Genomic DNA, 23,742 nt, shown 5'->3' with positions numbered 1-23,742 from the left:
GAACAATGTAAAGGGAAGTCCATGAAGACGTAACTGTGCATAGAACATTGTCTGGCACATTGCCTAGAAGAGAATATTCTAAATGGCAAAACAATTGCAGTGTCAAGTTATATATGTTAACCCACCCTCTTAATTAGTCTCTGCTCCTTAATGTATTAATGATCTGGATTTCTTCCCTAGTTTGTCTTTGTACTCGTGCTACCTTCTGAGTGAAAATGAGAGAATATAGACTTTCTGAAAAAAAAATTTGAAACTCTCAGTAAAAAAGGTGCTCTTGTTCCGTATCTTGACTGTTCTGAAAATAAAAATAATAACCTACATGAAAAAATTCACAGGTGAATAGAATTACAATTCTCTGCTTTAATTGGAATGCCCCTATGAAATCCATGTTAATACTAATTAAAAAAAAGATATAGTTTCAAATTCTTATCATTATACATTTCAAAAACATCCACAATTTTATTTATTGGCTGCTAACACTACCTGGACAGAGGGCAGTGTTATTGCAAACCCTTGATTCTCTTAAAGGGCCGCTGCAGTGTGTCCCGTAAGGTGATACACAAGTTCTGGTTCGCACCTGCGACCCTTGACCACAAGTAACTGAACACGTACTCCACTGGGCCCACTCTTCAACACCAGATTCACCTGTATTCAAGACAACAAACAAACATGAATATAGACATAAGTATTAATGACACAATGTTTTCGTTTTTGGTTTTTTTTTTTCTGAAGCTCATTATCATCTGCTCTTATAAATCAAAGAAAAAGTTACCACACCAAAATAAATATTTAAAGGTTTATGGAGTAAAGCAGCTGTGAAAATGTGCAATGAATAGAAAACAAAGACACCTACAATGCTGCAACCACATAACGCCTGTCAGAGGGGAACACTTTGATGTCTTAGCATCATTTACAGCTTTATGAGAACTAGTGCCCTTCAACACTTCAGAAACAACACTACCCTCAGGATTCTGTAAGTACATAGACAACTCTTTTTATATAATAGCAAAGGATTTATCTTTGATATTTATACTTATCCCTCTAGAATTAAGGCTCAGTAACAGTTTAAGAAACCCTACCAGTAAGGGAATTCCAATGAAAAAAACCCCAGACAAGCCAATCCCTAATGTCTTACATTTTCTTCAGGAGAGTCATATAGCATTTGAAAGAAGTTTCCTGGCAGAGAAAAACATTTTATTTACTAAATTTTAACCTGAAATGTGGGATGGAAACTTTGATAATTGGCTGCACAGATCTGCTCCTTTCTTTGAGCAGCTAACAACAGGTATGCTGAATTCCTGGGTGTGCCAGACCTCATTACTGCACATAATACATATTATTATGTTCAGAATTGTCAGATGTGATTTATTAATACTGTATATTAGAAAAGAAGATTTTTTTTTAAAAAAAATGAGATATATATAGTATTATATTTTTATTTTTTAAAAGCAAGTAATGCATAAAGTTTTCTTGCATGGATGCTCTGGGAAGAATGCTTGAATTAATTTCATAAACAGCTACACACAAAATTCTGGAATTCCTTTCCCAAATGAATTCCTGTTCAGAAAAATAGATCCCTTGAGTATTCTCAGAAAGCAAATGCAAAAATAATGTGAATATACCTCACTGAACAATTTGAGTAAATAATTGTGCATTGATGTTTAGTTTCTTCTGTTAAAAATCATCATGTAATGTAAAATGGCAGCTGAAACCCTTACTGCATGCTTGATTTTTAAATCTAAGTCCTTTTTGAAACAAATGGGACTTTCTGTTTTAAAATCAGTGGCATGATGAAATCTGCAGACTTGAAGAGCTTGCTTGAAATTTCAGTTATCTCAGTATACTTCTAGTCTTCCAAAAGTTTTGATACTGATCACAATCAAGGGATTGTCTGCAAACCAGGAATATTCTGGTGCTATCTTCCAAGACTGCAGTAAATTACACACTTCTCCTTCAGACTGTGCTTTGTATCAAGAATCTGTTAATCTCTCCAAGCTGTCTTTCTTTTGGTTGTTTTTTGTTTCCCCCAGAGGTCAAGCATGAAACCTTTGCAAAATGATTGTTTCTGCTAAACTTCTAAGATTAGATTCTGAGGCTATTCAGTGCTTAAAAAAAAAAAAAAGCTTCTTATTCAGTAAAAAGACAGAATGTTTTATAATTAGCATACAAATCCCTCTGTTTTTAATAAAATTATATGCAATTCTAAAAAATTCTATGGAAAAGAACAAAATGATGAACTTTCTACACACAACAAAAATTCACCAGTGATTTCTGTAGTCCTTTTCTTTATTTGTTAGATGAAAAAAATGAAAAAAAATAAAATTCACTGATTATTGTTTAATTATTTTTTGAGACACGAATTTAGCACTTTGATTAGGCAGTTAGATGGTTAGGGTTCAGGTTAGATGATATAACATGCTCAATATATTTAATATGTATTAAATATGTATATGTATTTGTATGTAGACATTAACAATTATATAATATGTACAATAAGTCCTATATGCATGGGAAAAAGATTTGTATTACTGTGGGTTTCTAGGCTAGTACTTTTTGTCTTTTCCTAAATGTTTGAAATTTGACTTTGCCTTTGTTGAAATGGTTTAGATAAAAGGTCAATCAGCAGACAAGACTAAACTATGCTTCTCAAGATGTTCCTCATTATGCAAAACAGTTATATATACTCAGTGTAAATGATCTATTATTCAACACAGACATGTTTACAGTGCATAGCTAATAAAATACAGAAATTAAAAATCAAAAATTTTAATTTTTTGATATCTTAAAGTGATCTGGAATATGATGGAAAATAGAAGCAACATGATTATTAGACTGTTGTCAGACTGTTGTGTGACTGTTTTGAGTGAATTTTGAAATTAGTGTTAACTATTAGAAGTTCTCTGAATATATGTACTGTTCATTCACAAAAGACAGTCTCTTAATGTACGTCATCATATGTAAAGAAGGCTTAAACATTTGCTGGAGAAAGATCCTCCATATTAAGATGCTGTACAATGCAAAAAGAGCAAAATGAAGACAAAATAAAGAACATACTTATCTCACCAGCTGCTTTGCTTCCTTTCATACAATACATTATGATTTTTTGGTAATTTTTAGATTTTCAGAGTATTTTGTACTGCTTTCAGGGTAATTATTACAAGATTTAAAATAATGGAAATATCTTCACATATGTATCATTGTTATTTACCATTTTAATTTAAACACATAAAGACTTCCATATTTCCTAGAAAAAATCTAGGTTAAATACATAATCTGCAAATATATCTTCCACTGTTTTTCTCTTGCCCATTTTTTTCTTTTCTCAAATAAAAACTTTGGAAGGGCAACTTTTTGTTTACCTTCTTGTTTTCTATTATTTGAGAACCCTTATTTTTATAACAACCATATTAAATCTACAATCTTAAATTATCTCTTAGCAAGCTACCAAACTTCTATTCTCCCCTGATGCTTGACACGTAAGAGGAAACATAACTTACTGTATGGAAGGCCTCATTGATCTGTGTAAGACTTACCTGCATTATACTCTCTAAATCCCATAACACCTAAGGGAAGGATCAGTCCAAACACATAAAATGACAAATATAGAACAAGAAATTATTCACACAATATTTTTTAATAAATGTTTTTACTGCCTCATAACACTCTCCAAAATGAGAAAAACATGTATTTTAATAACACATTTTAAACTCTTCCATTCCCAGCAAAATTTGGTGGATTAAGTCCACAATTCTAACAGTATTAAATGCTTTTCATAGATCTTTTCCAGGACATTTCTCTATTCCTATCTCTCTGAATTTTAAAAACATACAAACATTTTGTTGCACTTTTGTATCTGTTCTATTATTACACAAAATAAAATATCAAGGCTTAAAATATAAAACCCCATAAACTCAATAACCAATTACTATTAATTTTCTTAGTGGGTAAATTAATGAGATAGATATGTTAGGAAAAAAACCTTATGAATCAGTTTAGGAAGAGATCACAATCATTTTATTGCAAGAAAAATGAATGCATTACAGGTGAAGAAAATATGCAATGATCACTACAAAGGAAAAACAAAATGAAGAGATGAAAATTAGTACATCCAGAAAGAGCACAGGTATTACTTAAAATGTGGTAACCTGCAACATGGAAAATATAGATTTCCCCAAACTTTGGCATCTAAATTTATATGCTCATACATCTCACATTTCAGAACAGGACCTTAAAAACCAATCCTGTGTAATTCTGAACGTTCATCTCCCACTCCACACACACAATGTATTGGAAGGTGATGGTATAAGTGCTGCATTTGTAATGCAGCTCTCCAACACCCACAATAGATGCACTGCAATGCATGACTCAAAATTATCAAATACAAGATTTGCATGATATTATTAAAGTTTTAGGGATTTAAATGGGGAAAAAAACCCCAATAATTTTACTGATTTTTTTTGGAGTAATTGTATGAATTGAAGAAGCAGCATAAAAGCAAAGGTGTTATTCTATGTAGTAAGCAACTAATATTCTATGTCTGAGCTAGGTAAGTGAGAAGTTCTACTTGCCTAAACAAAACCTGCATGGAGACCTAGAGAATTCTAGGCTCCCTTCTTCCACTACATTTGCTTACAGTAGTATCTGGGAGTTAGCCATAAAAGCAGTCCTATAGATTAATATGAGGGAAACAGACTTTTTCCCATTCTAAATTTGTTACCGAACAGATCTACACTGATTGGCTATACATGTACTTAGATAGCTTAATATATTGATTTCTGCAAATCTGTTAAGTAAAGCACCTTACCACTAAGGAACTCAACATGCAACATAACTAGAAGCAATTATAGCTCTTTTACTGAAGTGCATAAAAACTGGAAGCATTATGTATGACTAATGCAGGCATATATTCTAGGTTAGTTACTATGGAATACAGAGGAAGTTGTTTCAAATCCATACAAAAATTACGGGGCACAAGATTGTCAACTCAGTAACTTATTGGAATGCAGAGTGTAGGGTACCAATACAGAGTTAGCTTTTACCAACAGATACATGGATCATTACTGAAGTCAAAATGGGAAGTAGTTTTGCTGTATGAGAGCTTGATTCCACTCACCACTAAATTTTATCATTGGCCTCAGACTGTGGTGGTAACTGTTGGTAAACAAGCTAATCAGGCAATTTTTTTTTTTTTTTAAGTACTTCAGTTCCAAGTTTCCAATATCTTCTTGGTATCTTTAGATAAAGAAGATGAAGTTGCTCAAACAAAATTAGAAAATATGTTTTAGATTAAAAACTGTTAGATAATTTGCACATTCAATTAAAAACTACTTACGGCCAATTTCATTTAGCAATTATGAATCTGGAAACTAGAGAACAGAGCATTGTGCTGGGCCAAAGATAGCAAATGCTGAACGCATGCACATTAAAGTCACCCCAGTAATTAATTAATTTGATAAATGCCTAAAGCTGGGATTAGACAGTCTATTTATAAAGAAATTCTGAAGCATGTTCTTGGCATCTTTGAAAAAAGTTAACATGTCACAGTGAGATGCCCTGTGTTTTGTACATGTGAGACTGCTTTTACTACTGAAGAAATTCATGCTTACAGTAAATGATTCAGTATTCACATTCACAGTGCATGTTTTTACATGATCTACCTAATTCTTAGCTACTTTATTTATGGACTTTAACTGGTGAAAAAAAAAAAAAATGGTTCAAAAAAAGTATCAGCTTAGAAAACTGACAAATATGCAGCAAAAGATTATGGAAACATGCAGTGGTCTTGCTAAAATTAACAACAGTAAATAGAAAAAATGTAACTCATGTATTACCAGTTTGTGCCATAAATTTAGCAGCATCAGCTTGTTCCTGAGGGACCCTTTTCTCATGAACAGATCGAGGTCGCTGACTTTTAATTGTATGATCTCCCATCATTCCAAATTCTAAAGACAGAATAAAGGTTTATGAAAGCTTGTGTGTAGACATTTCTCAAAAGTCACATACTGTCTCATGCAATATGTTCCTAAACATACCTGGAAGTTGCTGGCAAGAGTCAGGCAAGTGATCATGGCAGTTAACATCAACTTAACTTTGCTACACTCAGCTTTCAATAAATACTTAACTTTATGTCTGCAGATTTTCCAATATGATTTCATTTTATGAACCAACATTCAATGTAGTGACACATACTATAAATCAGCTGCATGACACAGGAAAAAAACAATTATTCAAATGCAGACATTCTATTCTTTTATTTTAAATCAGTGCAAACCACACCAGAAAATGACTGTGACAGTGCTAGACATTGCTGTTCTGTGGCAGAGCCTGCTGCTCCTCCAGAGGACTTCTATTTCTGCACTCATCTTTCAGGCTGATGAAGCCTTCAACAGAGATAACAAGTCATCTTTGGGAATGGTGGCAGTGGGAAATGATAATAATTTAGCCAATTAACTGTTTAATTTTTAGGTGAATACAGCAGAACAAGTGCTTGTGATCTATATCTTTCCTGAAACCTCTCAGTTAAAAAGACTATAGATTGCATCTTATTCTCCACATTGATTTTAATAGGGAAAACCTATGAAAAATCAGTGACATCAAGGCCCAAAGCATAAGAGACAAGAGTGCTTTAGTTGGTTATCCTGTTATCACAGCTGTCATTCTCCCTCTCTTGTCCTCTGCAAACCTCCTAGACTTCTACCTTAGGTCCACCTTTCATTTCTGTAATGAGTTGCGGAAAGACCTTTGCACTTAGAGGGGGACTGCTGTGTCTTCAGCACAGTTCCCTATGATCCTCCCAGGCACACACAGCTGTCTGCAGCTCAGTGCTAAATATTCTGTAAAAAAAGAAAAAACTGGGACGCTAATTCAGGAAGCGTGTGCTGGGAAATGTGGGTTAACATTGAAATGACTTCAACTACAATCACATAAAGTTTCTGATGAGGCAGAAGGTGTCTGAAACGCTAGGAACACAAACATTAAAAAATACCATTCTGCTGGAAGGTTACCTTGCGAATGCAAAATTCAAAATTTTCCTCAATTTGTAAAGTCATGAAGATAATACAACTTACCTTTCTGCCTCAAAAACCACAAAACATTATGAGATGTAAATGTCACTAATAAATATTATTTGCAAACACACTGTCTTGATAAATCATTAAAAACATTAAAATTTCTATTTAAAGAAACAATAAAAGGCAAACTTATTTTTAAGGAGTCAATCAGAAGAAAGAGATTTTTTCCTTTCTAGTAAACTATTAATGTATTTTTCTAAATTAGTGTTTCTTTTTGTAAATATTCATTAATGGCACCACTTAAAATATAAATTTAATTATTCATTTGAGAACAGCAACGCAGTTCGCATTCTAAAGAGAATATTTGAAAATATAATTAATAAAATATATCTTGAGGGTTAAACATTCAACATTTTTATTACATCCCAGAAATAAATATAAAAGATAATTAAAATATATATATACATATACACATGCAAATATAATATATATATATGTATATGTATATATATGTATGTTAAAAATTTTATTAATAAATTTTACAAAATACACCTCTACTACAGCTCCCCTGATTTAAGATGGCTTTTTATTCTGTGGAAAATCTCTTATTACAATCAATATTCTAATGCAAATTATGATTAGAATATTTTTACAGTTTTCACAAGGTGCAGTACAGATGACATATTTCAACTGTAATTAATAACATGATAATGGCAGGAGACTTTACATAGTTTTTCCCCCAAAGAGGCTGTCACAGCAAGGCATGTTTACTCTGAGTTTGCTGCCTGCATGATCTCTGCTTGTCAGGCAATTTAGAGGGTATGACACCATTCTTGCAGAAGACTTAGTTGTACTTTTTAAGTTACAGAGTGCAATAATGGGAGACCTTTGCTAGAGGAAGGTTTTCCAGAGGCATACAGGGCGGTGCTGAATATTCTGGTCCCAGTCCTGCAGCATCTCCTGCTGGGTGCGGGCACATGCAGTGTCCTGCAGGACAGAGACTGCAGGTGAAGAGGTAAAGGGATGTCTGGGAGATCAGTTCTCTGCATTGTGGAGATCTCTGTGTGCAGATCTCCGGTCATAACAATGGAGTTACAAATACCAAACTGAACATGATTATAATGCCTCATTTTTTTCATTTTTCCACTTAAGCAACAACACATTTTCAATTCACCTAAATTATTGCTGATGGTCTTTGAGATGCACTTTTCAGCTAATCTCCCTTTGATATATTAAGCATTTATACAGCAAGTATAAAGATAAATTTTTCTTAGCCAGCAAAAAGCATTTTTTATAAGCGTTTTCAAAAAAATGGAACCAGACTTATGCAATGCTCTTATTTTCATATTCAGCTGAAGTATTTAACCAAGTGCCACATGAGAACAAAAGCAGTACCAGGAAATGCAATGTACTGGCATGGATGAGGCCTCATTAAAATTCAGGCCTCATGAGAAAAGAAAAAAAAAAAGGGTCAAGTACATTTTTGTAATGGGATCAGAAATGCCCACTTTCTGTGTATAAGTACAAACAATGGTCTCAAAATTGTTTAATGTAAGATGCTTAAGAGTAATATATTTTGACAAAGTATTTTTAATATAATTTACTTAAGTTTACAATAAATACTAAATAGAATGAAACTATCCTTCATTTTCAGGTCCTACGTATTAAACATAGAAGGTAAACCCATTATGCATTTTCTTTCTCTCAATACTTCACAGAGAAGCAGTAACTAAATGCTTTCTGGGATGGGAAAGCATTTTAACCCAAATCAGCCCAGAGTATGACTAAATGGCACAGTAATTTCAAGGATCTGTTTGTGTGGGAAAGGTGGTAAGAACTATCCTAATGTAGGCAGTATCTGGCATAGAGGTGTCCTGCAAGGTCAAGTCAGTATGATTCAAGACCTGATATCTGGATATAATATTGGATTATTTGAATTGACATTCTGAGTAAATTAATTTTTATCATTCTCCCTCTTTTTACCTAGTTCTTGCTGCTGAAAATAAGTTTTCTAACCCAGAAGAAGGTATTTTTGTAGACATTACTTTCTGAAGAGAATTTTTTTGGTGTTGGTCTGTCCTAAATTTTATTTGGGTAAAACAGGACAGTTCTTCTCTGCTTTTACCTCAAACATGGATATAAATCAAATTATTTCATTAAATACAGGGGGAAAGCAAATCCCTTCAGTGAAAAATATGTGCATGGTCTAATTTGGAAATTGACAGAGTGACTTAACTCTAAGTTAGGCCTGGAAACATGCAAGGGTTTTTAAGCCTTTTTATTACACTTTTAATGCTATAATCTACACAACATGAAGATAAAACCCATAAATACCTCAAAATGTAAATAAAAATAACATTATGGGGAACCTTGAATCATTTTAACCAAACTCATTTTAACCAGACCAAAACTTATAACAAATCATAATACATTCTAAACATTTGCAGTAGAAAACCTGAGGTGCAGTTATCTGATAAAAGAATTTATTCTACTGTCAGTGGTCCTTTGGTGGCTATGGAAGTACAAGGGATCACTGCCAGAGGATGCCTATTTTAGTGCTCTTCATAATGGATGAGTTCAAAGTATTTTAGTGATGCATATATTTTAATTTGGATGTGACATATCATTTGCATATCATCCACAAGCATTGGAACAGACTGCCCAGGGAGGTGGTGGAGTCACCATCTCTGGAAGTGTTCAAAAAGGATTGTACATGGCACTTAGTGCTATGGTTCAGTTGCCATGGTAGTGTTTGGTCGAAGGTTGATGATCTTGGAGGGCTTTTCCAACCTAAATGATTCCATGATTTCATTTTACATATAAACTGAGGCATGCAATGTATTGACATGCCTTCTAGGACAGAAAAAAAATAAATATTGCAATTCCAAAATTTACAGTTTGGTTTTATTTGCAGCTCTTATCACTAGTCCCATTTGCTTTCCCTTTATTTTTATGTTAGGTTTTGTTATGTTATGGGAATTTTTATTCCTATTGAGTAACCTTTTTAGTTTTTAAAGGAGAAGCTAAAATCTTGCGGCCAGTGTAGGTGTACATTTTTAGGAGAGAAGAGAGGTGCCATGTGCTCTCTGTAGGAATAAAGAAGAAAAAAAATCTGTTAACAGTGTAAAAAATGCAAACTAGGACAACTGAGAAATACAAAAGAAAAATACCAGCTTTGCAAGGTTCTACTCATCAAAGCTAGTCTTTGCTTTTTGACAAGTGGATATTCTTTAAAATTAAGGTAAATATCAAAGAGATTTTATGCCTTGGCTGTTATATCATATTTGTTACATATATATCCTAGTCACCAGGACATTATAAACCATGTTGGTTTGGCTTTTATGGCTATTTTTTATCACATTTAATGGGAACTTCACAGTGCAAATGTATTATGGTGTACCATCTACTATGAATTGTGCTATTTATGGTGCAGAACACACTGGCATTAATATAAAAAGCCTTTTTCATCATAGAAGTTGGTGATGACATCACGAATGAACTTTAAAAAAAAAAAAAAAAAAAAAAGGTGATTCTGAGACCTCTCGGGTTACCCCCTTAGGACATGTACAATGTCAAGGAGCTTCTGAGAGTTGCTGAGTGTCATCAGCTTGTACAGAACAGCCTAGAAAGTAACAGCAGTTTCCTGAAAGCTTTTCAGAACCTTAAAAGCACAAAGAGGCAGTCAACTCCCCAAAGTGACTGTCATCTTCTTTCACCCACAGTGCTTCAGCAATGTGATTCATACTATCCTACCCACTCCTGAACTGTAACTAGCCAAACGAGTGTTTTCATTTACTCTTGGCTACAGAATGAACAGAATAGGTCTTGCAGCAGAATGTGCAATAATACAAACTGTCTCACATGCAGTAGCATGGCATCCTCTCTGTGATAACATATAAAATGTAAATAAAATAAAACATAAAATGTTTTTCCCAGAAATTATGCAAAATGCCAATGTAAGGTGAAGGGGGAGGAGGAGAGGGGGAAAGGAAGAAAGAAGACTACAGAAATATATAAATAATCAATTTGTTTAAATCAAACTTTGGGCTGCAGTATTAAGTAATTTCAGTATATCTGATCAATTTCTGATTTCCAGGAGCTTGAAAAAGTTTTCTGCACTTTTGTTTTTAGCCACTTCTAGATGTTCTCCCACAAAGATATACAGCAGTATACTTGGGGTATACTTGGGGTTTCTCATCACATTGGCAACTGGTCAGTACAATTTATTTTGGTCACTAGATGGCAGAATGCGTGTTGACTTAGAAGCACAATTTTGCATTGACTTGAGAAGCTGTGACTTTCTGTTTCATTTTCACTATAAAATTATCTCTCATATATATACATAATACATGTCACTACATTCAAAGGACTGAGGGGATTTTGCTTTATTCCTTATTTTTAGTTCTTCTTTTGTAGGACTGAAGATTAATAAAACCCCAACAAAACGAATAAAACACAAACTGCAGGTTTTTTTTGCTGCTGGGTGGTTTTTTTTGGTATTTTGTTTTGTGGTCTTGTTTTTCCCTTACACAAGCCCTATGACAGAAGAAAATCTGAGGAGCATTCTCTTCCCTATCTCCAGCACTGCTTCACTGTAGCAGGATACGCAGGCCCCACAAGGAAGCACTTGTTCTCTAATGCTGCATTGGCAGGACACAGAGCTTCAGGGCATTAGTGAATACCATCACTCTGCAGTACAGATTTAAGCTATAGCTTTCTATGGGAACCCCTTAAAATGATATTTCCTCATGAGGCAGGCAAGTTGCCAAAAGGGTAACGTAACTATTAGCTGAATTAGATTTCCATGGGAACCTCTTCTTAGTGAATGTGGAAAACGTTCTGAAAACAGCCTTTGCTTACTTCCTACGTAGATCCTGGTCCCATAAAAAGCTGCCTTTTGGCTCTCCAGAACAGTATAGAAGAGCTTTGATCAGTTTCAAACTGAATGGAATAATTTCTTTCACTTGAGTGAATTAAGATCTGAACTGAGCTGTATTCGTGAACATAGTGAGAAAAATATGCTATTACTCATGAAAACATGGAAAGGATTTCATCATAGTGGAAATATGAAAGGCAAAAGCATTTGTACTAACATAGTATATTTTTTAAATTGTACTAAATTATTGCATTTTATCAAGTAAAAGACAGGTAAGCATTTGTAGGAAATCTGATACAAGATTTCTCTTGCACACAAGAGATATCCTAATACATATACGTATGAACTCTTTTATCTCTCAAAAAATTAGGGAAATCAATTATGTATTCTAAACAGTCAACATATTGTACAAAGGTAATTAGTTTATATTCATCTCTGGGGAGACCCATTTACTCCTAGGACATAACTTTGGATTAATACTGCTTCTGCTATTTTTAATGACAGAAAAAATGAAATATTGCTGAATTAAAATATAAATGATAGCACAAATCCCAAGGAGCTAGACTTTCTCATGGCAATGCAACCTGCTGTCTCTGTGCATCTCTGCAGTGACTCCCTTGGCCAGCCATTATCTTTAGTGGGATCTAAACCTGTTTATTTATGCTTACAAATTTGATCAGTGAAGAATATCATAAAGATGTAATATTTCTTCACTTTCAATGTGCATAGAATTGGGAAACCGTGCAGCCTCTATTACTTGCCTTCCTGGCCACAATTGCTCATCACCATACACCTAGGCAGGAGATATTGAGCATAAAAATCTAGTGAAGTGACTCATGCCTGTTCAAAATGAATGTAAAATGTCACCATAGCAGGTAGCATGTTTTCACATGTGCTTTGCAAAATCATAACTAAGTGAAGAGGAAAAGCAGGGGTGGATGGAAGCCCAAACTGCAGCTTTACCCCTTTTTATACCTACTGAATCTGACATTTTTAAGTATCATGGCCAGGTAGGCAGAAAATGCTGTGCAGTTCAAATTTTTCCCATTCAAATATTTCCCTAGCAATCCATCCCAAAATGTTTGTGTTCAAATAAAGTTACCATTACTGACAAAAAAAAAAAAACAACAACCCACCAAACTTTACATTTTCAAGTTTAACATTTAAATCCTGTAGATTCAGCAGTATGTTATTCTCTCATATTCCATACTGTTCTCTCAGAAGATTAATGGGTGTAATAACACATTCAAGAATGAAAGCACAGGGGCTTACTTTTATATATTTTTGCTTTTTTAAATTAAAGACTTTGAATGCATTCTCTTGTAGTATTCTCATCATTTTAATGTTTCTACTATAATAACTTATTCATGTATATCCTTTAAAAATTTAAACCATGGTATAATAATAATTCTTCAGTATCTTCTTTTCTTCTTTATATTTCATACTATTTTACTTCTGCCTTAAGTATTTTGCTTTTGTCATATATTTAATTAATTGAATTACTGATATGGTTAGCCTGTGCAGAAATTATCTGAGAATGGCATAATTTTTGTGTAAACACTCTTTTCTGCAGCTAACTATGTAGTTATTGCACACAGGCTAGTATATGTCTCTTTATTGTTTTGTACAATTAAAAGTCAAGAAATGATAGCTGAGAATAAACTGTTATTTCCTAATCTATTATTGAATTCAGTAATTCTTATTTTCCGTTCTAGAAAGACTGAAAAATAAGTAAACTGTAGACAGCAGGACTCACAAGGACATCTAGACTATTTAATTGCCCTGCAACTATATACCACAGACATTTCTGCAGATGGTTGCTTAATCTTTTCTAAATGATAGAAGCACTCATTAAAATATGAGATGAATTACCTATGAGTTTTTGACAGGGAAGTTTGCACTCTGGGAAATATTCTAAAGCTGTATGAAGAGAAGGAACAAGAATCAGTATTTTAAATAACAGGTACTGCAAACTGTAATCACTAAGAACAGTTATATGGAGTGTGAATATTTTTTTAGAATGGTAAAGCTTCTAGGTGAAACTAAATGATATTGCATGCCCTTTTAAGAGCATTTCCTTGTCCTTGTTTAAGACTCCTAAATTGTTTTTATGAGAAAATAATAAAAAATGGAAGAAGTGTTGCTGGATGTGAATTTTGCACATTACCTTTTTACTGTTTGTGATACCACAAAGCTGGCTGTTTTGTATACAGACATCATGGATGGCTGATAAATTTTATGTAGAGAATAGAAAAATAAAAGTAAAGGACAAGAGCCATGGCTGTTGTAAAATGGTGTCATTCCACCCAGGCAGACTAAAGTTTGTAAGTTGAGAAGGTACACTAGGAAGGTGTTTACCAAAACCAGACACCTACTCTGAGTTAAAAGGTTTATATAAGCAGTTCACAAGAGTATGTGTCCTTTCTGTCATTTTCAGGTTAATGATCACACACATGCAATTTAAAGCATATTATTCCACCCAGTTCATCATGGGAGATCTCTGTATGGCACACTGCCCTGATAGAAAGGCTGTTGCAGTGATTTCCAAAATGGACTTGGAACCTCTAAAAAAGGTATCTTATGGTGACATAACTCCTCTCTGAACTCCTACGGGACACCTGTGGTCTTAAATATGAGTCATAAGTAACTCTTCTCTAGTCAGCAGATATGTTGGGAAAGGACAACACAAATAAGAGGAAATCCAGTGGTTCAAAATTTAAACCCCAGATCAAATTTTCCCAATCATAGAATGATAGAATTATTAAGATCATGAAAGACCTCTAAGATCACCAAATCAAACCATCATCCCAGCACCACTATGATGTTCACCTCTAAACCATGTCCTCGAGTGCCCATATCCACACATTTTTGGAACACTTCCAGGGATGGTGACTCCATCACTTCCCTAGAGAGCCTGTTCAAATGCTAAATAAATAAAATTGAATCATAAAATAAACCTAAATCCTTCCTTCAGAAATACATGGATGGGATTTTAAGTAGGAAAGCACGCAAGAATGTTGTAGTGCATCTAAAAATCTTGGTATCTCCCAAGGGTAAAACTCACCTCCGGTTTGTGTAATGTTAGTTCCTACCTGAGAACCTTTCCCCTTCCCCCTTCCCATTGGCTGTGACCTCCCTGCATCCCCTAATCACCCCTGCCCCCTGGTATAAGAGATAAGACCCAGAGCATTTTGGTCTCTCTCTTGCCCCGGATAGATGACATGCAATAAAACCGGGACTATCCCAGCAAGTTTGGGCCTCCTGTGCCTAGATACTTTGAGTCCGTGTTGTATCCACTCCGGGACCCCCTCAGCCCATGTTCCCCGAAGAGCAGGGCTCTCACCACGGGGGGTAGGACCGCGGGGTCCATCAAGAGCAGATTGCAACACAAGAAGAGATCTAACCAACAACTATCAATGAAAATTTCTTGGACCTAGATCTCTCAGGATTTTTTGGAAATATATAAGATGCTTCCACTGGCTTTAGTAAAAGCACTTTTCTATGTCTCTGAAATTCTGATTTCAGAGTCAGACCTAGCAATTCACTTAATGTTTTTAAGGAGTCAAATATCTCACTGAGGCTAAAACCCAATGTTCTCCACTCTTACTGCATAATCCACACTTGGAAAAAGTATCTCAGTGCATCTGCTAACATGTCCTTCCTAGCTCTATGGGCCAGTGCCAGGGAACACCATGGCTTATTTTATAGGTGTTTCCAATGCAAGGCTTCTATAAAAGCAAACTAACTGTTCAGCTGCAGATCCGAGATAAATAAAGCACAGTTTGCCAAACACCTCTTACAGAAATTCACCCTGAAACCTGCATTAAAGAACAACTGAGGTGCAGGATTTCTCACCTACTTAACACCAGACCAAATACCCAATATCAAAATATATGTAAAAAAAACCCAAAAACAAAACCAAAAAGAAAACAACAAAAGAAAACAAACAAAAAAAAACCCCAAACCCAGAAAATTTTACCTAGGAGGGGATGTATTCCATGGGCATAATCCATCTGCTCATGGTGTACTACTCGCAACACAGGAACAGCACATTACTGGATTGAGCAGATGAATCAATTAGAATTAGTGAGACTATGATAATGATGCTTTACAGGTCTACCAAGCACATAGATTACTCTGAGCTCCATCAATATAATGCTGGTTTTTGCAACATACATTTTTTTAAAAAACACTTTTTAAAATGCTTTTTTCAGCTGTGTCAGAGATTTCTACTCTGTCACAGCAAAGTGCCTTCTGGGCCACTTCACTGATTAAATTATAAAGCAATAGAAAACACAAATTAGTTGACACAACATTGATACTCAGCAAAGATACAAGGGAAAATCATGGGGATGACACAACTGAAGTGGTATATCCTCAGAGGTGGAAAAGCATGCTTGTCCTTCATCAATGAGCATCAAACTAATTATTTTGGTATTCATTTAGTATTCTTATTATTCCTACATTCTGTCACGACATTACATACTTGAATTACTTAAAATTCTCATGCATGTCCTACAAATATTACTGCAAAAATCTGTACCTTTTGACCTCCACAATGACTGATTGAAGTGTACTTTATAGTTTCTCCTACACATCACAATAATTATTATCTTTTAGAAGTGTCTATTCCATGATGGCTACACAGGATACATCTAACGTAATAAATTTCAGCTTGTCAGCATAACATGCAATGTGGCTACCACTTAAAAGCTGTCTTAGCTCCCCATGGTCCACCATTTGGGGAAATAATGCCAATAGTCAAGCTATATGAATACCTGGAGATTGCAAGCAGGGATTTTTGCAGTGAAGGTGTTAGTTTTGGACTCAGAACTACAGAGTTTGCTATGCTCATTACTCTGGAGCTCTGACTGTGACATAAAAAAGACTTATATATTTTGTAGAAGTCTGCAGCTTGTTATGTTTTACTTACAGCAGACTTTCCCTTAACAGCTAGAGTCCTGTAACTGAGATGTGCATCATGGCTGTCTAAGAGATGCTTACGACTTTACTCTCATCCTGCTGCTCCTAACTAGAAACCTTTTTTTTAAATCATCTACAGTGTGACTTAAACATCTGCCCACAGATAGCGTATAAATTTCTCTAAATGCCTCTACTCCGCTGCCTAGAAAGGGCTGGAAAAGAATAGGTTCACAACAGAACTCAGTAAAATAGCTTTTATACAAAGCTATTTTCAAACAAAAAATTGAATTTGCCTCAAATTAGGCAAATTAGGAAATTGCCTCTTTTGTGTTGGCTCTCTGAAAATATTATAATTATTTAGCTACCTGAAATAAGTCTACTGTAGGCATGTTGAGTGGAATGTTTACATTAAAAAAAAAATCTGATTCATTAAATTTAATTATGCTCACTAGAGACTTACTTTGATTGTCCAACCAACATACTATAGGTATGTACTTATATGACAATGGCTCCAACACTACTACCATAAAGAACAGATTAGATATATTTCATATTCATTTAAGTGATTAACAGGTAACTTCAAAAACACAGTAAGGCAGAGGAGATCAAAAGTTCAGAAAATTCAGAAAAAAACCCACTATCTTGACCACAAAAATTATACAGTCAAGAGCATGTAATCAATAGCATGTTAAGTAGGTTGAAAAGCTTATTTTGAAGCACATAAGGTAGCAGTTCTCAAAAGACCAGGGAAAAAATCCTAGCTTTAGACCCAATACAGACTGCTTATTCTGTATTGATCTTGTGGAATATTTTTTATATTTTCCCATATACACTTAAGTTTGATATGTTTTTATTTTAAATATTACTTCAACTTGATATTCATTCACATCTCAGAGTAAATAAAGTTCTGAAGACTAAAGTCATGATTGTGGCAACAACTTTCAGCAAATGAAATTATGCTTTTTGTTTTTAAAAATCATTATCTGTTTGATATATAAGTAGCAAACTCAACTAAAATCTGTTTAAGGAATCCTGGGTTATAAAAGTAACATGCCATTAGTTTTAACAAAGGTTTTGAAAGTAATGCAGCAATAGATCTGCAAAGCCTGACTGGAGTGCTCTGTGCCAGAACTGACTCTGGAGCCCCAAGGTACTTTTATCTGCAGTCAGAGTAGTTTTTTTTCCCAGGATGACACCAGAACCCATTGATGCAAGATGTGGTTATACAAATGCCCACATTCTAACATATGTAAAATATCTCCAAAGGATAGACTGGGTGCACAAGGTCTACCTCTGGGAAAAGGGCTTGGTGCCATATAATTGCACATGTCTAGAATCTAGACCATAGAACAGATGTTTCCATTTTGTTCTTTCATGCAATTTATGCTTTTCAAAAATCATTACAGGTTCCCAAAAGATACGAACAATTTTTTACATAACGGATTTTGTCCAAAAATAAGTCGTTACTGCTAATATACAGCCCTTATAATGGTAATCAGAGCACGTATATAATTTTCATCACTTTATGGTGCATTTCAATTATTTCCCACTATCAAAAGAATAGACTTGTCTATTCTATTCTACCTCATGTTGTGGTTTTAATACATTAGAGTAACATCACCTACAAATTACAATACTTTGACCTCCACCAGTGTAAATCAGAAGTAATGAAATAATAGAATTAAATGTGCATATAACTGCTGTGTGAGCAGAACTGGCTCCAGACAGATTAATTTCTTTGGTTTTGAGCAGAACACAGGACTGCCAGACCTATAATAATGATTTTCTAGCTTCTAACTCTATGTTCTGTTAGATCATGTGGATTCTTCTGCATATCCATACTATTTAATGCTTTGCATTATAGGAACTATTGCAGCTAGTTAGAGTGATTTCGCTAAATCCTTATTCATGATGAGGTCAGCATGGATTTGCCCCTAAGTAGTAATTTTTAAAAATGTAAATTATTACCAGTATTAAAAATGAGACCGTGCAATAATCCAGGAGAAAAAGTGCCAGTTGGGACAATGTTTTTCTTGTTGCTACTCTCTTGCTATCCCAAGGCCCACTGTTACTGACTTGAAATGTTATGGTTGCATTCACTGGGTATGTACTAAACTGCAGTTAGGAATTATCTGCCACTGCATCTTTTAAACATTTCCATGGCAGAGCCTGGGCAGCCTGCTAAAAAAGAAGAATTTACTAAAAATAGTGAAACATTCGTGCAGATTAAAATTATTATATGGGACCACTGGAGAATTGGTGCTCTTCTGAACATATACCTGTAGTAATAGGTAAGTACATATGCTTTAGTCTAAAAAGAAGGTTCTATTCAAAGTACATAAATAAAACTTTAAAAAAAAACACCTCACCCTAGGGACAACCTTTTTTTTTTTTTTTTTTTTTTTTTTTTTTTTTTTTTTGTGCAAGGAAGGATAAATCCCTTAGCTGGTAAGTATAGTTGAAGCAAATCTTAAATCCCACATTAGTTTCAAAAACCAGCTGTAGATCCAGACTTGAGACTAACAGTTGGAGAGATGCATTATTTCCATGGTTATTTAATTACCTAACTCTGGTAGTCAAAACATAGCTTAAGAATTCTGAGTTAAAACACTTATATATTAAGGATCCAGGGAACGTTAATGACTAATTTGTAAAGAGTCTGCATAAATACCACTCTTTTAAGATGGAAATTGTTGGCATAGAGTTCCTTCTAGTTTCTCTCCTTACCTCTGAAAGGAGTAATACTCTTACTCATCATGGAAATCTAGAAAATAGAAATTTACTTGTTGAACATAGAATTTGCTACAGCAGAAAGGAGACTTCTGCAGGCTTCAGAACATCAGGAAAAAGTAGCAGTCCTATAATTAATTAAACAATATCTAAAGAAGCAAATCAGCCAAGCAGAAAAATGGATGACGAAAAAAAATAAGAAAAAAAAAAAACCCAAAAAAAACCAAAACCCAAGCCAAAAAAAACAAAATAACCAACTAACCAGCAAACGAACCCGAAAAGCACATCTCTCCAGAAGCAAAGAAATCACATGTGCTTACACGTCTGATCAGGGTCAGTCTGGGTCTGCTCAACCCAGGAAGATTACAGGGTTGAGGAAGACAGAAAAACTTAATCATTGGGCTTCTGGTTTTTCCTTTGGCTGTTTATGAACTTAATTCAGAGCATCCTCTAAGTATACAAACTGAATGGCACTGGTTTTTAACTGCTATGCTTCTAACTAAAACTTTAGTATGTTATATATACACACACATTTAACTTTATTTACATCATTGTTTACTATTATCTTTTTAGTTAAATAACATCTCTTAAAAATGTCACAAGAAAATTGCATGTGATTATACTGATTTATTCTAACATGATACAGTAAAGGAACAGGTAAACATTAAATCTAACTCAGGAGAGACTGTATCAATAGGGAATTCCACTGGACAGTAAGTGATACTTTTCCTATGAAGAGCTTATTTCATAAGAAAAAGCTGTTTCAAGACCAGACTTACCGGTTAATCTAAACTAATCTAAGTTAAACATTTCAGAGAAATGGGAAGAAAGGAGAAAGCAAGAAGAGCATTTTGAAAAAGCTGAAATAGCTTTATTCATGTTATATGTATTATAGCTACAATTTGAATTTTAGTTCTAATTAAAACCAAAGCCCTTTCTCAGCCACACATTTAAGTCAGCCCCAAATATATTGCATGAAGCAAAAAATCAGTTATTCTAGGTATTTTATCAGTGAATAAATTTGGAAAAAAAAATTGCATCTATTTAAGCATACTAGAATTTACTGTAAAAGTAAAATATTATTTCCTACATTAAGGTTTTTCATAATAAATAATAATATCAACTTTACTTAGTGAAAAAATAAATTAAAAAATTATAATTATGTGTGATGTAATCGAAGAATCATAATTACATTGAGCATGTAAAGGGATAAAATATTAAAGATAATAACCAAATGATAAGCAGCTTTGAACCTTCCACCCCCTAAGGTTGTTAAGAAATGAAAATTCTAAATTTATGACAAGTAGGAAATCGTAGCTAAGAATCTTTGAAACCTATGTATCTCTTCACAGTTCCTATTCTATATAATCATATACTGATGGAGAACTTGTTGATAATTTCTGCACGTGCTAAGGATGAATAAACAGAGCCACCAGGAAAGGGAGTACCTATAACCTTGTTCAGCTTATTCAGCTTCAGACCTGGCATTCTGTTTCATGGCTGTGAATTCTTATCCTGCTCAAGCTATTGAGGCTGCTGCTTGTCAGCTGCAGTTCTCATTAGGAAAAAGGAGTTTCAGCTGACTGTAAGGTTTGTAGGAGTTCATAAATATTCTGCTACTGTTCAAAACTGCTGCAATAAACTGAAGGCAGACATATAGATACATTTTTGATCCCACAAGAAACCTAAGCTATTAGCCTATAAAGCATCATCATTCAATCTGTTAATTAAAGAATAAAGCCTATCAAATTAAATATGGCATATTTCTTCTGACCTGGTTGATAGCAAAAGAGAAATTCAGCTCTTCAATATTTTGCTTCTGATCAGATGCTCTGCATCTTCATAATCCTTTCAATGGGATCTCTTTGCATACTGTTTTTGGAATGGCTTTATAACGGAAGGTGTGAATAGTGCAGGTTTGTCTCCACTGCTACTGCTTCCCTTGGTGACTTCAGTGGAGAGCTGACCTGTGGTCCTGCAGGGCCACAGGATGTAGTGCAGCGTTCTACATGGCGAGACTGAGGCTGCCTTCAAGAAGCTTCTTCCAAGGCCATTGACAGCCTGGTAGGACATTTTCCTTGATCATTAATATCATGTTCCCTAAGCATCTTCTGCTTGTACATCATTCTAAGGTCACTTTGATATAAATAACCAGTGACAGAGAGGCCTGTGGGGTGCTTGTTAGAGAGCCAGTGGTAGATATCCTGTTCTAAGTCTGATCAATTGTGGCACAGCAAGGTTCTGGAGACCTCTGCAAGCCACTATAGAACCACAGTATCTTTTCTTCTTCAACCACTGAGTCCACAAACTATGAACAAGGGCTTGTACTCCTACTTACAGAGAGTTTGGTGAATCCAGCTGTCTTCACCTAGAATCCAGCTGTCTTCACCTCAAGCAAGATTACCCAAGCTTGGCAAGAGAGCACTGTCCCCCTTGTGAATAAGAACAATCTAATTTGGGCCAAGATGACCAAAGTTAGGGAGGCAGATCTGATCATGCAAATCATGAAAGAGCAATGTCCTCTCTTCTCTCAAGGCAGTCAGTGTGGCTGTCAAAGGAGCCTGGTTAGCTCCTGCACCAGGACAACAGAGGGGCCCTCCCCCATTAATGCTCACATTTGCAGAAAGCTTCCGCTGCAATGGCTTTGGGTATCAGGAAGGACAAAACATAAAGCTGTTCAGTGCTATTTGCTATATGTTAACAAACACAAGGGAATATAAATTTAGAAATATGGCACATGGCAGAGAAGCTGGACATCAGAAAAAGAAAGACAAATAGAGAGTTTTTAAAAAAACCTATTATTTTTCTTTTTTTCTTAAAATCAAGAGGTGGCCTGTTTTCTTCTACTTATGTATTTATTATTCACTCTTTTAGATGACAATCATCCCAGCAGTAGTGCTTGAGATTTGTTGGTGTCATTTAGAAATCCTTAATTTTAATAAATGTAACACATGTATTCATGTGATTGTTTCACTGAAAAATTGTTGCCTAGCCAGTTCAAGCATTGTAGACTAATTTTTGGAAAATGGAAGACCCTAATTTAATATTTCAATTCCTCAGTTTTACTTTCACTCCCATTGACATTTGTTTCATTTTTTACTGTTATAGTTTTCTAGAATCACTTAATTTCAGTGACTTTTCTCTGTTCATATACCAGCATCACACTGTGTTCACATTAATTAACCTAAATTGCTCTATTAACCTATTAATTTCTCTGAATTCTCAGCCACATCTACAAACAAGGGACTAGATTTGATGTGTAAAGCGAAGTACACTCAAGTCATCCAGAAAGACTGCTCAATTTTTAGAATTACTTGTTTTGGTCAGCTGTGGCTGTATATTTATTATATATATATGTATAATATATATAAGTATTACATTATGTTATGTTGTTATTTTGTGTTGTGTTATATATAAAAATAATAATGAAGACCTATAACTGCAAAAGTAAAACTTCCGCATCTCACCTTCTGTTTCTTAAATGGCAATAGCTCTATTCTTGCAAAGAAAATAGTATTAAAAACTCCACAGTAAAACAGTTATTTCTACATTTTTCTTGGGAAATATGTATTGTCTTTCAGAAACATGTCCAGATAGACACTTTGGGTTATTGAAACTTGGTCGGCAAACTATGGAAAATTTGAAGAAAAAAAGGAATCACATAAAACTCCTTTTTTTGTCAGATTCTTTTAGACATTTTCTCTAATATCAGTGCCAGCATTGTAGTATTTCATTATTTACATATTCTGTATTCTGCTTTGAAACATTTATTTTTTTAACTGAAGGTCTTTTAAACAAGGTCACTTGCTAGGATAAAAGTCAGGATGATAATAAAATATTAGTTTGAAATTATGCATTATCCTGTAATTAAACACTCACATGAAAAATACCAAAATTACTTTAGGTAGGAGTGGTTATGCAAAGTCTAAACATTTAAGTTAGCACAGTGTGTTAAACAATATAAACTTTTTTTTTTTTTTGTTAGAAGACTCCCAAAATGCAAGAAATGAGCCAGTTGGAATGCACAAGCTATCTGAAAAGAATGGGAAATGGCACTGTACTACAGTAGCTAATGCAGAAAGAATAATTGCATATTTACTGACTACTTTGATCAAGTAAGGAGAGGAGGAAAAGCGATGTTCAGTATCAATATGAGGGAAAAGGAAGGAAAATATATTATTTTTCGTGTGTAGGCACATACAG

The 23,742-nt window shown here is 34.4% G+C and overlaps 1 protein-coding gene across 1 annotated transcript in view; it reads right to left on the bottom strand.

Moving 5' to 3' along the window:
* Positions 1-23,742, bottom strand: part of ADGRB3 (adhesion G protein-coupled receptor B3) — a 447,155-nt gene that overhangs the window by 263,008 nt on the left and 160,405 nt on the right. Inside the window, exons 2-3 of the mRNA XM_058835068.1 lie at positions 5,832-5,942; positions 484-645 (exon numbers count right to left, since the gene is read on the bottom strand). Coding sequence (XP_058691051.1) covers positions 484-645; positions 5,832-5,942 — 273 coding nt within the window. The remainder of the gene's footprint in view (positions 1-483; positions 646-5,831; positions 5,943-23,742) is intronic.

Source organism: Poecile atricapillus, chromosome 3, assembly GCF_030490865.1.
Source record: "Poecile atricapillus isolate bPoeAtr1 chromosome 3, bPoeAtr1.hap1, whole genome shotgun sequence".
NCBI classification, from domain to species: Eukaryota; Metazoa; Chordata; class Aves; order Passeriformes; family Paridae; genus Poecile; species Poecile atricapillus.
This window is presented reverse-complemented; position numbering and strand designations above follow the sequence as displayed.